The sequence below is a fragment of the Rhincodon typus genome, chromosome 30, assembly GCF_021869965.1.
Source record: "Rhincodon typus isolate 14 chromosome 30, sRhiTyp1.1, whole genome shotgun sequence".
In the NCBI taxonomy this organism is placed as follows: domain Eukaryota; kingdom Metazoa; phylum Chordata; class Chondrichthyes; order Orectolobiformes; family Rhincodontidae; genus Rhincodon; species Rhincodon typus.
The window spans coordinates 19694852-19716008 of NC_063361.1; the positions used below are offsets into that span (position 1 = coordinate 19694852).

The 21157-nt window shown below is 40.3% G+C and overlaps 1 protein-coding gene across 1 annotated transcript; it reads left to right on the top strand.

Annotated features, from left to right (window-relative positions):
* Positions 1 to 20931, top strand: LOC109936785 (beta-1,4 N-acetylgalactosaminyltransferase 2-like). The gene is made up of 7 exons (XM_048614409.1): positions 1 to 57; positions 1347 to 1527; positions 5256 to 5342; positions 5447 to 5634; positions 11022 to 11162; positions 12502 to 12727; positions 17685 to 20931. Exons 1-7 carry the CDS (start codon positions 1 to 3, stop codon positions 17894 to 17896), a joined length of 1092 nt encoding a protein of 363 aa, XP_048470366.1. The 3' UTR covers positions 17897 to 20931.
* Positions 20932 to 21157: the final 226 nt, after the last annotated feature.

Genomic DNA, 21157 nt, shown 5'->3' on the forward strand with positions numbered 1-21157 from the left:
ATGGGGAAACGGGAAGTGTCAGAGGTGTTGAATAAATGTTTTGCATCGATCTTCATGGTAGAAAACACAATAACATTTAAGAAATACTAAGGAATTAAGGGGCAAAAGGGAGAGAAAGAACTACATTATGTATTACTAGAGAAAAAATACCAATGGAGCCAAAGGCTGATAACACCCTAGATCGGATGTATTGCATTCTAAGATATTAAAGGCTGTAGTTACAGAGATATTGGATGCATTGGTAGTAATCTTCCAAGGATACTTAGATTCTAAAATAGTCCTTGAGGATTGGAAAACTTCCCATTTATTCAAAAAGGGAAAGAGACACAAAAATGGTAAGTATAGGCCAGTTAGCTTGTCATCTGTTGCTGGGAAAATGTTAAAGTCTATTATATATGTTGTAATGGAACATTTAGAAACATATAATGTAATCAAGCACAATCTGCATGGCAAGGGTAGGGAATCTGTAGAGTTTCTCACTGACAGGGCTGTGGATGCTGTATATTCAAGGCTAATATACATGTATTTTTATCAATAAGAAAAATGAGAAAAGGCAGGAAATTTGAGTTGAGGATGATCAGATCGGTGATTATCTCATTGAGTGTCAGAGGAGCTCTGGTGGACCAAATGTTTCCTACTTCTTATGAAATTGCATCTTATGGTGTTATAGATACCAGACAACACATTGCAGCGCAACAGCGCCTCTGCAAATTCATTCAAAGATTTAAAGCTAAAAGACGTAAATTGGCATAGCATTTTTCAAGACCACCAGACAACTTAGGTATTTTACAGCCACAGATGGATGCAAATACATTCAATGTTGCAGTGTAGGAACCATTCCAGCCAATTTCTGTACAAAAACAACAATGTGATAATGATCAAATCATCAGTTTTTGTGATGTAGCTTTAGGGATAAATACTGGTCAGAATACCACCGATGGCACACCTGTTCTTCTTCAACACAGTGTTTTATATCTCCTCAAGCAAGAAGATGGCATCCTGACTGTCTTATCTCAAAGACAACATTCCAACAATGCAGCAATTCCCCATTATTTTATCGGTGTGTCAGGATTCTTTTTTGCACCCAAGACCGGAAGTGGAGTATAAATCTGAAACTGGAAACTCAGAAGCAAGAGTACTACCAACTTAGCCACGACTGACATTCATTTACACTATATTCAAATAATAAATAGTGTGATCATGCACTCAAAAGATCTTAACATTCACTATCTTTTCCAGATGCTCAATTACACAAACATCTGTAGCATTCTGCAAAACTCTGCATCATATTTTATCCATTAAAAGGCACCTATGTGAGTTTAATTATCTATTTTCTTGTTATTTAGGTGAAACTAACAGCTACACAAGGAGTATTTAACACAATTGCTGAGGTCCCTAAGGCTGTGCTGAAAGGATTAGGTGAAAAACAGTTAATATTAAAAAGCCCAAACTTGGAACTCATAAATGCTGTGCTTAAATATATTACTTACACAAGCACAAAATACCACATAAATACAGCTGATATAGGTAAGTATACCCCTTAATGTTTTATTTATTAATATAGCCTCAAAATACCTTTCCATTCACTTTGAAGGTGAAATCAACCCCTTAACTGATAAATTATTCCAAACCTTCCTATATGGCATACACATTAAAAACACTTACTTTTCCAGCTATTCACTATGCTAGGAGACATTATAGCTAACAAAATGATTGCCCTTTGTAAATTAGAAACTTCATCTTCTAGTTAGCACCCAGACCTCCCCAAACACCAAGACATCTACTTTAACCCATTCCTGTCACTGCCTTAGCTCATTGACTCCTGATATCTCATCTATTGTCTTTGTGACCTCCAGATTTAGATATTCCAAAGCACATCTGGTCAGACTTCCATCTTCCATCCTTATAAAATTGAGTTGATCCAAAATTCTGCTCCCAGAATCATAAGTCGTACCATACCCAGTTTACCCATCACCTCTTTGATCATTGACCTGCATTGGTTCTCAATCCATCTATGCCTTTAATTTTACAATGTTGCTCCTCATTTGCAAATCCCTCTATAGTTTCAAGCCTAACTTTATAACCTCCTCCAGCCCTACAATAGTCCAAATTCCAGCCACCCCTCCAATTTTCACTTCCTACACTACTCCAATTTTAATCTCATTTATGGGGCACCTTGAACTGTTCAGGCCACAAATATATAATTATATACCAAAACAAAACATAAAACCCACACTGAGAAGTATTCATCATAGGGACACTTACTATATACAGGCAAAGCATTTTGAAACAGTTTCTGTTCCTGGACCAGTCCACTCATATAGAATCTTACAGCAACTTGCACAAAAAAAAAATCAGCAGATGCAAACTGCATTCCGCAAACGTTAAGATCAGTGTATCAGTAAATACGGATGCATATCAATCTTCAACTTGCACAGCCAACTATATATCCACAGAAAGCAGGAATACATGATTCAGGGAGAGAAAAGTATACTGGAAGACTACAAGTCAGTTAAATGGTTTAAGTCACTATGCCATGACTGGACATTCATTGGTATTCGAACACACTGTGCCAATGACTGATAGGATGTAGCATGTTTCCTGTTTGCTAACCATGCCACTCTTATTAATGTTGCTGTGGGGAGGGACTTGATACTTCCTCATGGCTGCGTTCTCAACTTCTATTGTAAAACTAGTGCTAAAGTCATTCCATTCATTATTTTTGTTGGAAGAGCTCAAAGGTAGGATCAACTGAGACAAAATATCTCATAAAACGTAGAAACATAGAAGGTAGGAGCAGGAGGAGGCCATTAGGCCCTTCAAGCCTGCTCTGCCATTCTTCACAATCATGGCTGATCGTCCAACTCAATAGCCTAATCCTGCTTTCTCCCCTTAACCCTTGATCCCATTCACCCCAAGTGCTATATGTAGTCGCCTCTTGAATACATTCAATGTTTTGGCATCAACTACTTCCTGTGTTAATGAATGCCATAGGCTCACCACTCTTTGGGTGAAGAAATGTCTCCTCATCTCTGTCCCAAATGGTTTACCCCGAATCCTCAGACTGTGACCCCTGGTTCTGGACACACACACCACCGGGAACATCCTCCCTGCATCTACACTGTCAAGTCCTATTAGAATTTTATAAGTCTCTGTGAGATCACCACTCATTTGTCTGAACACCAGTGAAAACAATCCTGATCTAGTCAATTGTTCCTCAAATATCAGTCTTGCCATCCCCGGAATCAGCCTGGTAAACTTTCACTCCCTCAAGAGCAAGGGCATCCTTCCTCGGAAAAGGAGACCAAAACTGCACACAATATTCTAGGTGTGGCCTCACTAATACCCGGTGTTACTTCAACAACACATCCTTGCTCCTGTACTTGAAACCTCTTGCAATGAAGGCCAACATATCATTTGCCTTCTTTACCGCCTGCTGCACCTGCGTGCTTACCTTCAGTGACTGGTGCACAAGGGCACCCAGGTCCCACTGCACACTCCCCTCTCCCAATTTACAGCTATTCAGGTAGTAATCTGCCGCCTTGTTTTTGCTTCCAAAGTGAATAACCTCACATTTATTCAAATAATACTGCATCTGCCATCGATTTGCCCACTCACCCAACCTGTCGAGATCATGCTGAAGGATCTCTGCATCCTTGTGACAGTTCACCCTCCCACGCAACTTGGTATTATCTGCAAACTTTAGATGTTACATTTTGTTCCCTCATCTAAATCATTAATATATATTGTGAAAATCTGGGATCCCAGCACTGATCCCTGTGGCACCTCACTGCTTACTGCCTGCCAACTTGAAACGGACCCATTAATTTCAACTGTTTGTTTCCTCTCTGTCAACCAGTTTTCTGCCCATCTCAATATACTTCCCCCAATCCCATGCGCTTTAATCTTGCACAATAATCTATTTGTCAAATGCTTCTGGAAGTCCAAATATACCACATCAACTGGCTCCCCCTTGTCAGCTCTACTAGTTACATCTTCATAGAATTCCAACAGATTTGTCAAGCATGATTTCCTCTTCATAAATCCATGCTGACTCTGTCTCATCCTGCCACTGCTTTCTAAATGCTCCGCTATAAAGTCCTTGATAATGGATTCGAGAATTTTCCCCACTTCTGAAGTTAGGCTTACCAGACTATAATTCCCTGTTTTATATCTACCTCTTTTTTTTTCAAATAAGAGGTTCAATGGTCATGACAAAAACTATCTATCCTGTAATGAAATTGCCCAAATTTCAGGATGAGTAGGATATTAGTAATGATAACATGTCTCATTTGGAAGATCCAGAAATGTCCTTCTTCTCCCAACATCACAGGTGCAAGTTTTCAAACAATTCAATTCATTTAACATTATATCAGGAATTGACCAAACATCACTGGCCCTGACAACATTCTAACACTTACAATGAAGATTTGTATTCCAGAACTAGCTAAATTTTCAAGCGTATCTACAACATTGACAATGTGGAAATTTGCCCAGGTATGTCCTGTGCATAAAAGCAACTGAAACCCAACTTGGCCAATTATCACTGCATCAATCATCTATCCATCATCAGCAAAGTGATGAAAGAGATTGTTGACAGTGGTATCAAGTGGCACTTGCAAAGGAATAACCTACTGACTAACACTCAGCTTGGATTACACCAGCACACTTTGCCTGCTGACTTTACTGTACTAATCAGATCAAAGCAGCTGCTTTATTAGAACCTCATCAACAATCTTCAACATTCACTCCTTCCATCTCTGACAGACAGTGGCAGCAGTGTGTACCATCTACAAGATGCATTGCAGTAACTCATCAGGCTCTTTCAACAGCACCTTTGATACCTGAAACCTCCACCACTGAGAAGGACAAGGCTATGGGAACACCGCCACTTGCAAGTTCCCCTCCAAACCACTCATGGTCCTGACTTGGAACTATATCACTGTCACTGGATCAAAATCCTGGAACTGTCTTCCAAACGGCACCTTTGGTGTCTCTACACCCCAAGAGTTGCAGCAGTTCAAAAAGGCAGCTCACTGCCCCATCTTGGGCAATTAGTGATTGATACAATACATGCTAGCCTAGTCAGTGATACTCACACACATGAAGGGATAAAAAATAATAATAAATTGTTGTATGGCTTAAATGTTTTCTGTTGTTTTTGTTGCAATCAGTCAGTTAAATTTTAAAGTCTACTACTTGAAAAATGCATTGTTTTGAACTTAATTTTGTGTTTTGTTTTATTTTTACAAAAGTGTCTTTTCAGTTTGAACAGCATGTTGCTGAATTTCCGATTATTATCAGGCAGCCCCCAATGCCACGGTTGTTTGATCCCGGTCCAGGTAAATGTGGTTTTAATTGGGGTCATAAAATTTAGAGATTTGATTAATGTATTTAAATAAAATTTGTTTGTTTGATTAACTCGTATTGTCTTTCCTCATTCCAGACAATGACATCAATTCCTTGGTAACCATTACAACAAAGACATTTTTAAGATATCATAAGCTTCGAATCTTGATAGACAGCATTCGAAGATTTTACCCAAACATGACGATAATCATTGCAGATGACAGTGAAATTCCTGAAAAAATTGACGGATCACACATCGAACAATACTTCATGCCATTTGCGAAAGTATAGTAATGATTTCTGTATTCAATTTATATTCTATACAGATTTGAAACGGGTATTCGATTTGAAAGCACATTTCAATGATTTGATATTATATATGATACCTTAACTGATTTCTAGCCTGTCACACCTTAACGAGGTATAGCACACTGGAAATCAAGCCCTGATATTCCCAGAGTCATCACAAAAGTTAAAGATTTTATAGCTGTATGTGAAGTTCCCAATTTACCTCATTTTAAATCCAGGTTGGCAGGAAGAACGGACCAGGATTCTGTACTTAACAAGAATGACTATTTCTTACAAATCAATAGATTCTAGCTACAGGTAAATAACTATGAGCTGCTGACATATAACTTGACTAATTACAACTCTGACCCTCATATAAGGCTCCCCCTGCACACACAAACAGACAGACAAAAGATATTGCAATATGGGTAGAAGGAATAACTAGGAAGGCAAGTCAATGGCCCCTGTTCATAGGGTTTGCCGACATGATCGTCTTGTTTGTCAGGATTCATTGTTTTTCAATCTCTTTTCTCCAAGTACTTTCACTTCCTTGCAGGAGGCACAGCGTAACTGGCTCTCACAGTATAAAGTCTCTGACTTTGTTGTTAAAAGCAACAGCTTACAGTGACTGGTGAGGGAAATTAAACTGCAGACTGCAGAGAGACACTCCACCTCCCCTTCTAAATTCCAAATGAGGAGCAATTGGTCAGTTCACGAACTGAACCAGTCAACAGATAATGCCTAGTGAACGGGAAGAGGTATGATCTGATCCTGGGCTGCCTGTTCATTTTGAGATGTTCAGTTAGTTAAAAATTAATAAGAACCTTCCCATTACATTACTTTGAATCCTAAGTTCTGATGGTCCATATATGAGCTGCTTTTCAGGCAATCCAATCCTGAAAAAACAACTTGCATTTGTATAGACATTAAATCAGTGTAAGTAATGCTTTTGTCTAAATCCTCTTCCAGTTGAATAAGTTTATCACTCCCTGTTGGCTCCTCTTACTGTTGCTGTTGCCACTTGTACAGTTTCGCTTATGAGATCAGGAGAGGGGTGTGGTGTGGAGCTGTTTGGATTTGGAAATACAAATTTCAAGTTTTACAGGCATTTGCAACTGGAACTGCATATGTGTTTTATTTTTGTCTGATAGTTTCCCTTATTACTTCTTGATCTTTATCAGTTTCATCTTAAGGAGGGCTATAGTCTGTTCCAACATAGCCCTGTTCAAAGTATGAGCATCTTCCTTCTGAGTCTGTCCAAGGATTTCGTAAAGATGTTATGAACTATGGTTGGAGGGGTTACCTCCTGTATCCCAGCAGCCATCCTGTTGTGGCCTGTGGGTCTTGGAAGGATGTTCTGAGTTCTGTAGCATGGAAGAGTCATTGCAGCTCCAATGTTAACTGATGTAATCATAATTTGAGTGAAAGCTGTTTTGGTAGGTGAACTCTGCAGGCTAGTGATTGTTCATCCTGAACCAGGGGAAGACTGTGACTGTGGAGAATCCCATTGTCAAGCTGCTTGACTCTCTTTCTCATGGAGGAAAATGGCATCTGTTACACCCCAGATGCATTTCTGGGTGCATGATTGGCAAATGCTACACAGGCCCCCAGTTGGTCATTGAAATGAATTGCTGGCACAAAGATTCAGGGTAACCTTGATGGCCACAGAGCTGGGATTGTAACCTACTCCTTCTGAGCCTAATTCCTGCTCCAGCAGTTGACACAGTTTCGTGATGATAGCATAGAACCTACTTACTCAGTGCCTGCATGCTCTTTCAGACAACTGAAGATAATAATGGTGAGGCTTATAGATGTGGGGATTCAATATTCTCCTCTGGCTCCTTGATGGATCTTCACCTGCTCGATCTCTGGATACTGTGCAACTGCAGCTAATGTTTGCTGTTGCTGTTTTCTCCTTATACAGTGTCATTGTAGTCAGATCAATGCCATAATGACTCCAGTCACCACAATCTGCATGTGAGAAACATGAGGAGATAAATGGGGTGAACATTAGAAAGATAACACAATTTTATTAAAGCAAATCCTGAACTCTTACATCCATAACAATGAAGGCTTATGTTATGCCCTCAAAAAGTATAGCATTGAGGCTCCCAAAACAGATCATTGTCAAGTTTCCTAAAGAGTTTTGAGGAATGCCACCTTATTCAAATGTATCCAGCACAATCTAAAACCAGGTTTTCATGCTGCAATGAGGAAATAGTATTCTCCACCTCAGCACCTCTGATGCAGACGGGGGTGTGCCCTTTACTCTGCTTCCTGAAGCCAATGATTAGCTGCTTTGTTTTGCTGATATTGATGGAGAGATTGTTGTCTCTACGCCCTATCTCCTTCCTGTACTCCATCTCATCATTGCTTTGGGATCCAACTTACAACAGTGGTGTCATTAGCAAACTTGTAAATGGAGTTGGTGTGGAATATGGCCACACAGTAATGTGTGTGTAAGGATTGTAGTTGGGGGCTGACTACACAGCCTTTTGGGGCACTGGCGTTGAGGATTATCATGGAGGAGGTGTTGTCATCTATCCTCACTGACTGAGGCCTGTTGATGAGGAAGTCGAGAATCTAGCTACAGAGCAGGGAGCAAAGACCTAGGTCCCGGGGTTTAGAGATGAGTTTGTTTGGAATTACAGTGTTGAAAGCAGAGCTGTCCTCAATAAGTAGGAGCCTGATCTAGGTATCCTTGTTCTCCAGATGATCAAGGGATGAGTGTAGGGCCAAGGAGATGACATCTGTCATGGATCTGTTACACCTGTAGGCAATTTGCAAGGCATCAAGGCAATCTGGAAGAATGGAGTTGATGTGAGCATGACTAACATCTTGAAGCACTTCATAATTTTTATGGATGTCAGTGCCATCGGGTGGTAGTCATTGAGGCATGCTGCATGGATTTTCTTTGGCATTGGTATGATGGTGGTCTTCTTGAAGCAGGTAGGGACTTTGGATTGTAGTAAAGAGAGATTGAAGATGTCTGAGAATACTCCTGCCAGTTGGTCCGCACAGGATCTGAGTGCACAGCTGGGGACTCCATCTGGGCCAATCACTTTCTGTGGGTTCACTCTCAAGAAGGCCAAACTAGCATTTGGGATGGTAACCATGCGTTCAGGTGCATCTGAGACGGATGGGACGGCTGACATCGTTTCACTGCCCTTCTGTTCAAAGCGAGTGTAGAGTGCATTGAGCTCATCAGGAAGGGATGGACTGTTGCCCGCAATTGTCTTTGACTTCGCTTTATAGCCCATTATGTCGTGTAAGCGTTGCCATAAATGAAGGGTGTTCATGTGGTTAGTCTGGGTTCAAGGTCAGTTTGGTATTGCCTCTTGGTCTCCCTGATGGCCTTGTGAAAGTCATATCTGCATTTCCTTTAAAGGTCAGAATCACCCTACTTGAATGCTTCAGACCTGGACTTCAGTAGGGGGTGGATCTCCTGGTTCATCCCCGGCTTCTGGTTGGGGAATGTTCATACTGACTTCTTCGGCACGCAGTCACCTACACACTTACAAATGAAGTCTGTAACAATAATGACATATTCATTCAGGTTGGCCACTGAGTTCTTGAGTATGGACCAGTCCACCGACTCTAAGCAGTCCTGCAGGAGCCCTTCTGCTTCCTCAGACCAGAGCTGCACTACTTTCTGTAGCAGGTCCTTATGCTTCAATTTCTGCTTGTAAACCAAGAGTTGAAGCACAGCTTTATGTTCTTGTTGCATTTGTTGCCCACCCCTCATTGCCCAGAGGGCAGTTAAGAGTCAGCCACATTGTTGTGGATCTGGAGTCACGTGTAGGGCAGACCAGGTAAGGATGGCAGTTTCCTTCTCTAAGGGACATTAGTGAATCAGGTGGGGTTTTTATGACAATTGACAATGGTTCATGGTTATCATTAGACTCTTAATTCCAGATTTTTCATTGAATTCAAGTTCCACCACCTGCCATGGCAGGATTTGAACCCAGGCCCCGAGAACATTACCTGGGTCTCTGGATTAGTCCAGCGATAATACCACTAGGCCCTCCATACTACCTGCATGCAAGTTCACCTCCGCTATCCTGACAATGGTCTATATCCCACCCCATGCAGAAGTGAAGAGCGCATTTGACGAAGTATACAATGTTACAAACAGTCTGAGATGGAATACTCCAATGTTCATCATAGCCAGTGACTTCAACAGGCCAATCTCCATAACGTGCTACTAAAATTTCACCAACATACCTCCTGTCCCAGCAAAAGTCTGAAATCTTTAACCATTGCTACACAACCATCAAAGATGCCTACCATCCCGTTCCCCCATCTGCATTTTGCAAAATCAGAACATAAAGCTGTGCTTCAACTCTTGGCTTACAAGCAGATTGAAGCATAAGGACCTGATACAGAAAGTAGTGCAGCTCTGGTCTGAGGAAGTAGAAGGGCTCCTGCAGGACTGCTTAGAGTCGGTGGATTGGCCATACTCAAGAACTCAGTGGCCAACCTGAATGAATATGTCATTATTGTTACAGATTTCATTTGTAAATGTGTAGGTGACTGTGTGCCGAAGAAGTTAGTATGAACATTCCCCAACCAGAAGCCGGGGATGAACCAGGAGATCCACCCCCTACTGAAGTCCAGGTCTGAAGCATTCAAGTAGGGTGATTCTGACCTTTAAAGGAAATGCAGATATGACTTTCACAAGGCCATCAGGGAGACCAAGAGGCAATACCAAACTGACCTTGAACCCAGACTAATCACATGAACACCCTTCATTTGTGGCAAGGCTTACATGACATAATGGCCAATGATAGTCTCATACTGTGAATGAATAATAAGGAAAAAACACCATCAGCAACTTGCTCATCACACCGGATCACAGGATGAAGATGAACTGGGTGCTGGGAAGCTGCATAAAGCAGATATACCCTGTCATCCTCAATGTTCTCATCAATTCCAAATGACATGGGCTCTGCAACTACCTACCTCAGAATCGTTAGAGCCACATCATCGACACAGTTCAGGAGATGCAGGTGTCCTCGACCACTCTACTAGTTCTCTTCTGTTCCATTCGATTGTGTGCGACCATTTCCCACAAAGAAGAGGGCAGAATGTCAGTGACCGTGTGACACTGTATGCCTGCGATAGTTTTATAACTGGAGGTATCAGTAGGTGCATGTAGGGTTAGGCTTAAACATGATATATTCAAACCAGATCATAAAGGGTTCATTGTTAAGGGTTAATTGGACATGCTAATGAGCAATTGAACGAAAGTCGAAGAGTACAGTAATCCCACGACTATTACTTACCCTTCACTTTAAGCTAAATACTTCTCGTAACATAATTTCAAAGAACCAAGTTCTCCTCATTTATTGATTTTGAAACTCTTGCCATGGTCTTCTTCACAGGGATGGTTTGCTGGAAGAAACTTGGCAGCTTCTCAGGTCACAACTAAATACCTTCTTTGGGTAGATGAAGATTTTTTATTCACAGAACATACAAAATTGGAAAAGTTGGTGGAAGTATTGGAAAATACAAACTTGGATGTGGTAAGAATGGAATTGAATGAAAAATGAAAGAATTTTCTCAAATATTTAAATCTGATGACATTTCACATTGATGCATCCCAAAAATGAATTCTAATTTGTGTAGAAAATATAGAGATTGATGTTTTGTTCATGGTTAGACACAAATATGAATTTCCACCTATTACCCTCAAGCTCAAAGTCAATCATTGATTAAAGCTGGAAATTAATTTTATCAATGTTTCTTCTGTCTAAAAAAAAATGATGGGCTTTGTTCAGCAAAGAGATTAAAAGATGAAAGACTAAAATAGGAACTCAACTTATCTCAGATCCAGCCATTCCCAGTTTTGGCAAAATAGGATAAAAAACTGTGACCAATTCTGTTCAGGATGAGATTGGTCATTCCAATAGTTTAATGAGTCTGCATACCTTCATTTCAAGGTTCCTCTTTTTTTTGACTTTCTTTAAAAGAAGGCAGGAAATGTTGAATACATAAGGAAAATTCCTTTATTGCAATGCTCTTGGTCTAGGAGGAAAATGGATGTTACTTTTCAGCCAGCATCCTGACGACTATCACTCTACCTCAAAATCAGATACTCTGAACTCCCAGTCCCCAGGGACCATCAGGTCTTAACTCCCAGTTACAACTTTGCACTGACCATGTTCCTACACAACTGCTGGTAATCTGTCACTTACAGAAAAAATGCAGGATGTTAAAGAAACCCATCTTTGCAGGCTTTTAACTCATAATGTTTGAGGAAGGGATGAAGGATGGGAGGAATGTAGGAAGAAGGAATGGAGGAAATGAGAGAGGCAAGGTGGAAGTAAAGGAGCAAGGTTGAAAAGGAGAAATGGATTCAGGAAGGAACGGAAGGAGGAAAAAATTAAGGAAGGGAGGGTGGAGGAAGATAGGAAGGAAGGGAGTGATGAAGGAAGGAAGGAAAGGAGGAACAAAGGAAGGAAAAGAAGAAGGAAGAGAAAAAGGAAGCAACGGAGTGATGGAAAAAGTGGACAATGAAGGGAATATACTTCACAAGTATCTGCTTCTTTAAATGTATTCAAGAGAGGAAAACTGAGACCAAGGCTTCTCAAGGTGGAGATGAGAGGACAAGTGGAGTTGTGAGCGGTATTTCTGAGGTGCTTTGAGGCAAGAATGGCTGAAAACCCACCACCACACCTCACTTCATGGTTCTCCACTTCTCAGCGAGAGGTTGTGACAATTATAAATCCTGAAATGTGCTCCCAGTGGGAAAAGGCTTAGCAAATACTGACATTGACACTTGTGAGAGTAGAACAAGCATATCATTGAGAAAGAAAGATACATCATACCATTTTTCAATCACATGAATTATAATCTTTGTAGGTTGGAGGCTCAGTAGACAGGAATCAATTCCACTTTAGGCTGTGGTATGAAAATGGAAACCTTGATGATGGAGAATGCTTGTTTTCCAAGACTGGTGGCTTTCATGGCTTGGACGGGTTTCCAAACTGTGTGATAACCAGTGGTGTGGTGAATTTCTTTCTGGCAAGGACATCGAAGATACTGAGTGTTGGATTTGACCCTCGATTGGCCAGGGTAGCTCACTCAGGTAAGTGAACCATTAAGTTGTGCTGCTCCTCTGTCATTACCACTATTAATTGATGATAATCAATTTTTATTCTGATTTGTTTGTTTTCATGTTTCACTAACAACCTTAGGGAGCCAAAATGTACCATGAACATGAGTCAGGGGTTTTGTGACGAAATGGGGTTGGAAACCAAGGAAGGTGGGCACAAAACCTCCTTCCACCAGCTACGCTGCTCATTCTCAACATGGTCCAAAGTCTTGGACATTTTCCAGGAGGCCAGGTTGTGACTAAATGTAGGTGGGTCACCAGTGAACCAATTAAAGCTCCTCTCCTGCACTGACTGGAAATTTCCAGTTAGCCTATTGACCCTACAGTGGCCAAAACACGGCCAGCAAAAGGAAGCCAGTGATAGGCCAAGGTCTAACCTTCCAGAATGCTTTAAACCCAAGCCTCCTCCACACACTATCATTGCCAAAGATGAAGAATGATCAGAGCTGCAGTTGCATTCCTTCACAAAGGTGATCTATCAGCTATGGGAATTTTTACTTCCACACATTTTAAACAGCTGAAAGGGCACCTGTATTCTTTAACTGCTAGACTCCCACCTATTGACCCTTCAATATCACCAACTGTCCTTAATGAGACTGTGAACATGCCCCTGGTTATCAATCAACAAAACCTGCAAACATTGTGTTACTCCATTGCATTGCAGGGTTCAGGCCAGAACTGATCCCAATCCCAAGCAGAAAGTCAAACCCATCTTTTCAGAAAGATGTTTTGATCTGACAAAATATTAGACTTAAAAACAGAAATTGCTGGAAAAGCTCAGCAGGTCTGGCAGCATCTGTGGAGAGAAATCAGAGAAATCAACTGCTTTACAGCATCCACAGTTGTTTCAGTTTTCATAAAATATTAGATTTGTTTTACCTATAGATCATGATTCAAAAAAGCAAAATTCAAACTGAAATCAAAATGAAAATTGCTAATCTGAATACAGAAACTTAATGTTGCCTTGTTCTGCACATAAATCACTTATTCAGATGGTTTAGGAATCTTTACAATATTGATGATTTATATGGTTTACCATAGATTTAATGTCTGTTGGTTAGTTTTACATTGCAGTTTCACACTGAGCTGTCATTCCAGACTAGAAACTTCATAAAGGTAGTCCCACTGTCTCATTGAGAGAGAATAACTGGTGGTGAGTTTAACCTGAAGGTTAAGTGCGGGGCATGACTCCAGAAAGTATCTTGGTGAGCTGATAGTACGGACAAATCCGTGCCATGTTGTGAACTCCTTCTGGAAAACTCAGCAAGTTAGTAAGCATTCAGATTTTCCAAATGTCCTGCTATTTCTTCCTTATGAAATGGTCTCGAGCAGTTTCCCAACCACAGATGTAGCACTTTGTCATTCCTCACACAACTAACGTATCATTTGCGCAGGTGCAGATCAGGTACAATAGTGTACTAACCAGCTCATTGTTTAGCTTCTCAGTGAGGCCTGATTTGGTTCAGTATCCAGTAAATCTTCAGTGCCAATTCAGTTCCACTTTCTGCTTGATAGAAACTATGACCTGCTTGCAGCTCTCTGGCCATGGCAGAGAATTTGCGATATTTGTTTTTCAACTTGCTGCCACCATATGGTATTCTTGATCTCTCTGTGTTAATACAGAATATTTAGAGTCTGCCAAAGTAAGGAAAACAGTAACCTTATTATGAAGCATCTCACTATAACTTCAACCTGCCAGACAAGATCATTTATGTAAACGACTTGGATGTGAACATAGGAGGTATGGTTAGTAAGTTTGCAGATGACAACAAACTTGGAGGTGTAGTGGACAGCGAAGAAGGTTACCTCAGAATATAACAAGATCTTGATCAGATGGACCAGTGGACCGAGAAGTGGCAGGTGGTGTTTAATTTAGACAAATGTGAGGTGCTGCATTTTGGAAAGACAAATCAGGGCAGGACTTATACACTTAATGGTAAGATCCTGGGGAGTGTTGCTGAACCAAGAAACCTTGGAGTGCAGGTTCATAATTCCTTGAAAGTGGAGTCACAGGTAGACAGGATAGTGAAGAAGGCATTTGGTATGCTTGCTTTTATTGGTCAATGCATTGAGTATAGGAGTTAGGAGGTCATGTTGCGGCTGTACAGAACATTGGTTAGGCCACTTTTGGAGTATTACGTACAATTCTGGTCTCCCTACTATAGGAAGGATGTTGTGAAACTTGAAAGGATTCAGAAAAGATTTACAAGGATGATGCCAGGGTTGGAGGCTTTGAGCTATAAAGAGAGACTGAATAGGCTGGGGTTATTTTCCCTGAAGCGTCGAAGGCTGAGGGGTGACCTTATAGACGTTTATAAAATCAAAAAAGGTGCATGGATAGGATGAATGGGAAAGGTCTTTTCCCCAGGGTGGGGGAATCCAAAACCAGAAAGCATAGGTTTTTAGTGAGAGGGGAAAGATTTATAAGGGACCTAAGGGGCAACTTTTTCCACACAGAGGGTGGTGCATGTATGGAATGAGTTGCTAGAGGAAGTGGTGGAGGCTGGTACGATTAGAACATTTAAAAGGCATCTGAATGGGTATATGTATAGGAAGGATTTAGAGGGATATGGGCCAAATGTTGGCAAATGGGACTAGATTTATTCAGGATTATCTGGTCGGTATGGACGCATTGGACCAAACGACTTGTTTCCATGCTGTACAGCTCTATGACTCTATGACTCTAAGATCATGTGATATCATGTCATTTTCCATATCAGCATTTTAGATACTTAGATATAATCTGTTAGACCACAAGAACCGCAAAGGAGATGAACAAATTTTCTTGTAAGGGTGAACTGCTACAATTTGGAATTCCCTGCCTGAATGTGCAGTGAAAGCAGATTCTATAATAAATTTCCAAATTAAATGGATGCAGAAAATATTACAGCAGTGAAGTGGAATTAAGTATCTGAGTGCCCATAATCCCTATTTAGATAGAATTAAACAAGAATACAGAGAATCTTGTGCTAATCTATTACAGGCTACTAAATAGTGAAAAGGAGTTAAGGAGCAAATTTGAGGGTTTTATAAACAGAGGTGTACAGTGAAAAAGGAAGTTGTGCTAAACATATTAAAAACATGGAAACTAAATAAACACCGAAAGAACTGTGGATGCTGTAAATCAGAAATGAAAACAGAAATTCTGGAACAGCTCAACAGGTCTGGCAGCATCTGTGAAGAGAAATCAGAGCCAGCGTTTTGGGTAGAGTGACCCTTCCTCAGAACTGAGGAGACCATTCTGAGGAAGGGTCACTCAACCCAAAATGTTAGCTCTGATTTCACTTCACAGATGCTGCCAGCCCTGCTGAGCTTTTCCAGCAATTTCTGTTTTTGCATTAAAAACATGGTTTGGCCCCACCCCAGCTGAGCACTCCACATTCAAAAGGATGTGATTAGAACATAGAACGTAGAACATAGACCATAGAACAGTACAGCACAGCACGATACAGGCCCTTCGGTCCACGATGTTGTGCCGATCTATTATCCTGCTAAGGTCAATCTACCCTGCATACACTACATTTTGCTATCCTCCATGTGCCTATCCAAGAGTTGTTTAAAAGTCGTTGCCAATGAAAGCCAACACACCATATGCCTTCTTTACAATCCTATCAACTTGGGTCACAACTTTGAGGGATCTATCGACATGGACCCCAAGATCCGTCTATTCCTCCACACTGCCGAGAATCTTGCCATTACCCCTGTATTCTGCATTCAAATTCGACCTTCCAAAATGAATCGCTTCACACTTTTCTGGGTTGAATTTCATCTGCCACTTCTTTGCCCAGCTCTGCATCCTGTCAATGTCCCGTTGCAACCTACATCTGCCCTCCACGCTGTCCAAAACTCCACCAACCTTCGTGTCATCGGCAAACTCACTAACCCACCCTTCCACTTCCTCATCCAAGTCATTTATAAAGATCACAAAGAGCAGAGTCCCAGAACAGATCCCTGTGGAACACCACTGGTCACCGAGCTCCATCTACCACCACCCTCTGTCTTCTAGTGGACAGCCAGCTTTGTATTAGATTGGAGAAGTTGTAAAATAAATAAAAAAGATGTACTTTAAATGCTGGGAATATTGAAAGCAAAAATGTTAAAGTCTGGATGAGATACATCCTAGTTTACAGAGCAAAGTAAGATGGAAATGACAGAAGATTTGACCAAAATCTTCCAAAATTCTTATAGGTGAGAGTGGCACCAAAGAGGATTGCAAATGTTATATTGCCGTTTAAAAAGGGGCAAAAGGATTAACCCAATAACCACAGGGCAATCATCCTATTGTCAACACTCAGGAAACATAAAGACAATAATCTAGTGCAAAAATAATTAGCATTTAGAGAAGCATGGGCTAGTAAATGAAAGCCAGCACAGTTTAGTGCAAGGGTTGGGTTATAATTAGGCTGAGCATACTGACCAGCAGGAGGTCACTTCAGTTCCACCTGGACTCATCCACGATCATTGTGGAACCCCAGCCCGGAACTCCTCCAGTCACCTCTTCACATTGAGTGTTATCAACAACCCTAGCGGGAATTTTCCACTTCCAATGGAGAAGGTCAGTTTGGTCTCCACATTGCTGCCTCTTGAGGTTCACATGTATCATTGGCACTTTCCACTTCCCCACCTCCAGCACCACATTTTAAAATTGGGAACAAAATCTCAGAATACAAGAAGCTCTTGCGGATCATAGCCAGACAAAGTTAAGGAACTTGGTTTGTCGTTTTTTTTGAGGATTGGAGTTATTAAACACAACTTTCCCCGAGAACATTTAATGGATGGAGAAGGTCTTGTAATGGTGTGAACATTTTTTTGCTGTGTTTTGGGTTTGATACGTTAAATAGCTTTTTTCATTCTGTGCTATTCTATCATGTGTCTGATTTTTCTGGACCAATGTTTCCACAACTAAAACTGAATTTGAAATTTTCCCTAGAGTTTTTCATTGACGGACTTGGCAGACTGCTTGTGGGATCGTGTAATGATGTCATTGTTAGCCATCAGACACGCCAGAGTCCAACAAATGATTCACTGAAAGCAGTTGAACAAAAATATGCAAAATTTAGAAAGCCCTCTAAGCATGACACAGATTACAAACTTGCACTACATTATTTCAAAAACCACTTAAAATGTTATACCAAGATTTAATGGCTATGGTTGAACATAATCTCAGTTGACCAATCTACACTTCCAACATCAAGCTCTATCTCTTTCAACCTTTCCACTCCCTCATTGTTGTCAGGCTGCTCCTGTAACAACCACTTCTGGATGCAGTGAACTCTTCTGCAATTCAAGATTTCTTCTTATTCTTTCATGGAATGTGGGCATCACTAGAAAGACCAGTAATTGTTGACCATCGCTAATGGCCTTGAAAAGGTGTTGCCCAAACCACTTTCTTACACTGCTGCAGTCCATTTAGTAAAGACTGAAGCTATTTTCTTTGTTCCCACTGCAAAGAGAAATGATTGCCATAAATTCTGTCCCCTCCCCAGTAGTTTCAAACAAAGAGATTATAACCTTGGTATCCTATTTAACAAAGAGGTGAGCTTCTGGCCACATATGTTGTCATTTACCAAGACCACCTACTTCCTATCAGCTCTTTCATCAGCTCCTGAAACCCGCATCCATACCCAGAATCCTCTTGAGGGTAGGACATAAAGAGGTTAGCAGCCGAGAGCTGGTCTGCAGGATCTTGAATGATAGTCCCTGAAGCCAGGGTGTGGGTGACCTTTGACAGTGTGACCACAGAGAAGCTGGAGAGCTATGGCCTATTGGAGGAAGGGGGTTGCTTTCTTTTGCCCTAAGAGGTGGTATCCACACAGTGTGATTTGCCACAGACACTGCACCCTTCTGGGGATGGCTCTTTCCGCACATTTGCACGACTCCAGATTCAACCATTCAAATACTTTTCTAATGGCCTTCCATGTGGTACTACTATCCATAAATATGAACTCATTCAAAGTTCTGTTGGCCAGATTCTGACACATGCCCATGTCTCATTTATTCATCATTCATTGCCCACAAATCTACATTGGCACCTGCTACATCAATTTTACAAATCTCAGCCTTCTTTTAAAATCAATCTATGCTCTCTTCCATTCCTATCTCTGAAACCCCCTCAAGCTCAACAACTTTCCAAGAATTCTGATTTCCTCCAAGTCTGAAGTTTTGTGCACCCCCACTTTTGTATCATGCGGACAAATATGTCTTCAACGTCCCTGTCCATACACTCTGATATTCCCCCTCTAAATCATTCCTTAAAATCTGAGCGGTCAACTGGCATTAGATCTCCTCATTTAGATTGATGTTACATTTGTTTGATGAAGTTCATATGAAGTGCCTTGGAGTCTTTTATTGTGTAAGTTGCTAAAAAATGAAGATTGTTGATGACACCTGATTGTAGTTCTTTGAAGCACTTTGGACTGTCTCACCTAAAGATGCAAGTTATTTTTATAATTAATTGTTTTTGCATTCCATGGCACATAATGTATTTTATGTTTGATGAAACACAATGAATATTGCAGCTAAGAGGGAATCCTTCCATTTTTTACTAATATTCACTGTGTCCTCAAGATCCACTACACGTTGATAAAGATCCAAAAAAATCACCCCTTTATTCCACAGCATTAAAGGTGAATCGTATACATACCTCAACTGGTAATTACTCATGGATGAACCCAAATTGTGAAAGGTACTGAGTTACCTTGCTGTGGAGACCAATTCAGCCAAGCTGAATAATGTTTTATCTAATATTCACGCATAGAAGCATTTTCCATGAGTGTCAATGCGATTGATCTATGCGTGCTCTTGGTAATATTTCCTTTGCCACAAAAGGAATATTTCTCAATGTTAACACCCAAATTGGAATTAATGTTGCAGGTACTATTGAGATATTGAGAACTCAAATACACTGGGCTAAAGAGCTAAGTAATAAATTGTTCAGTGCCTTTCTTACCTAAGTCATTGTGAAATCACTTTCAGGAATTAGTCACTTGGTAGGACAGAGCATCAAAATTGCTGATCTAGGAGGTGAGCTACCATAAAAATTTTTCACTTCACACTCATCAATACAGAATTATAAAAACCCAAAGAATAATGTAAGAAATTTAGAATATTACATCATTGATGAAGAAAGAGAAAATAAAGTGTTACAGATTTGTCTGGTCATCCCATGTTTAGCCAAATTATAAAGGCAATTGTGAAGGTTTTCTCCATTTAGTACTTCTAGAGACAGAAATATCTTAGGTTCTGGTTTGGAGAGTCAACAGGTGAGATGGCATGATCATTGACTAGTAATTCTAAGGTTCAGGCTAATACTCTGGGGAATATGATTCAAGTTTAGAATTTTAAGAATACCCAGGAATAATATAACGGATTTGAAAAAAAAATGAGTGGGAAAGAGAATATGATCTATTAGGAATTTGGATGATCACCCTATATCTAGCTATAATCATAATAGTGGTTGTGAAGGCTTCCTCTATTTGATACTCCTTGGGAAATTATGGACAGCGACCAAAAAAGGTTCTTAGATACTGACTTGAAGCACCAGATGGGTTGATGTTTGGTTAGTGGCAATAGTACTGGACTGGTAAATCCAAGACCCAGGCTTATACCCTGAGAAACAGGGTTCAAGTCCCACCATGGTAACAGGTGGCATTTAAATTCAATTCAGAAAAATAAACCTGGAAGTAAAAACATGCAAAATAGTGGCCATGGAGCTGCTATTAATTTTATGCAAGTACTTTAGGTTTGCTAATTTCCTTTACGGAAAGGAATATAGTCTCCTTACCTGGCCTGGCCTTCTTGAGTCCAGATTCACAGGAATGTTGATGAGTCTTAGCTGTTCTCAAGTGTAAATAGGGATTGGTAACAAATGCTGAACTTTGTGATGTCCAAGTGAATACACCAGTAACATTAAAGTCAACTGCAAACTATCTCTAATCTATCTGGAAATCAGTTTTAATGAAATTTATCCAATTATTTCATGCAGACCAAATAACACATTTATCATGGATTATGTTCAGTGTTGTAAATTTTGGAGTAATTATTAATATTTTTGCTTTCCCAATTTACTACTCTTTAAAAATTGGCATAGATGTTGTGAAATTTAAGTCTGTGCAATGTTAAATTAAAATGTTGAAAATCTATTATTTTAAATAAAGTATTTTCATGATCAATGCAAATATATGTTGTGATTTGAATTAATATAATTATTTGCATGTCTGTATTCATATTGATCTTTTTGTGAGCAATCAGAAGATGCTACAGCAACATATTTTCTTAAACTAATGAAAAATATCTCCCTAGATTGACAGCAGTCAATATGAATGAGCATTCAAATATCATAGAGTCAGAGTTTTACAGCACAGAAAGTGGCCCTTCAGCCCGTAATGCCCACAGCAGTCATCA

Bases quoted from the DNA above. Each gene is read 5' to 3' on its own strand.
- LOC109936785 (XM_048614409.1), top strand. From the start codon at position 1: ATGGGGAAACGGGAAGTGTCAGAGGTGTTGAATAAATGTTTTGCATCG. The intron at 1,528-5,255 runs GTAAGTATACCC...TTTTTACAAAAG, and splicing joins CATAAATACAGCTGATATAG to TGTCTTTTCAGTTTGAACAG. The intron at 11,163-12,501 runs GTAAGAATGGAA...TAATCTTTGTAG, and splicing joins AAAATACAAACTTGGATGTG to GTTGGAGGCTCAGTAGACAG.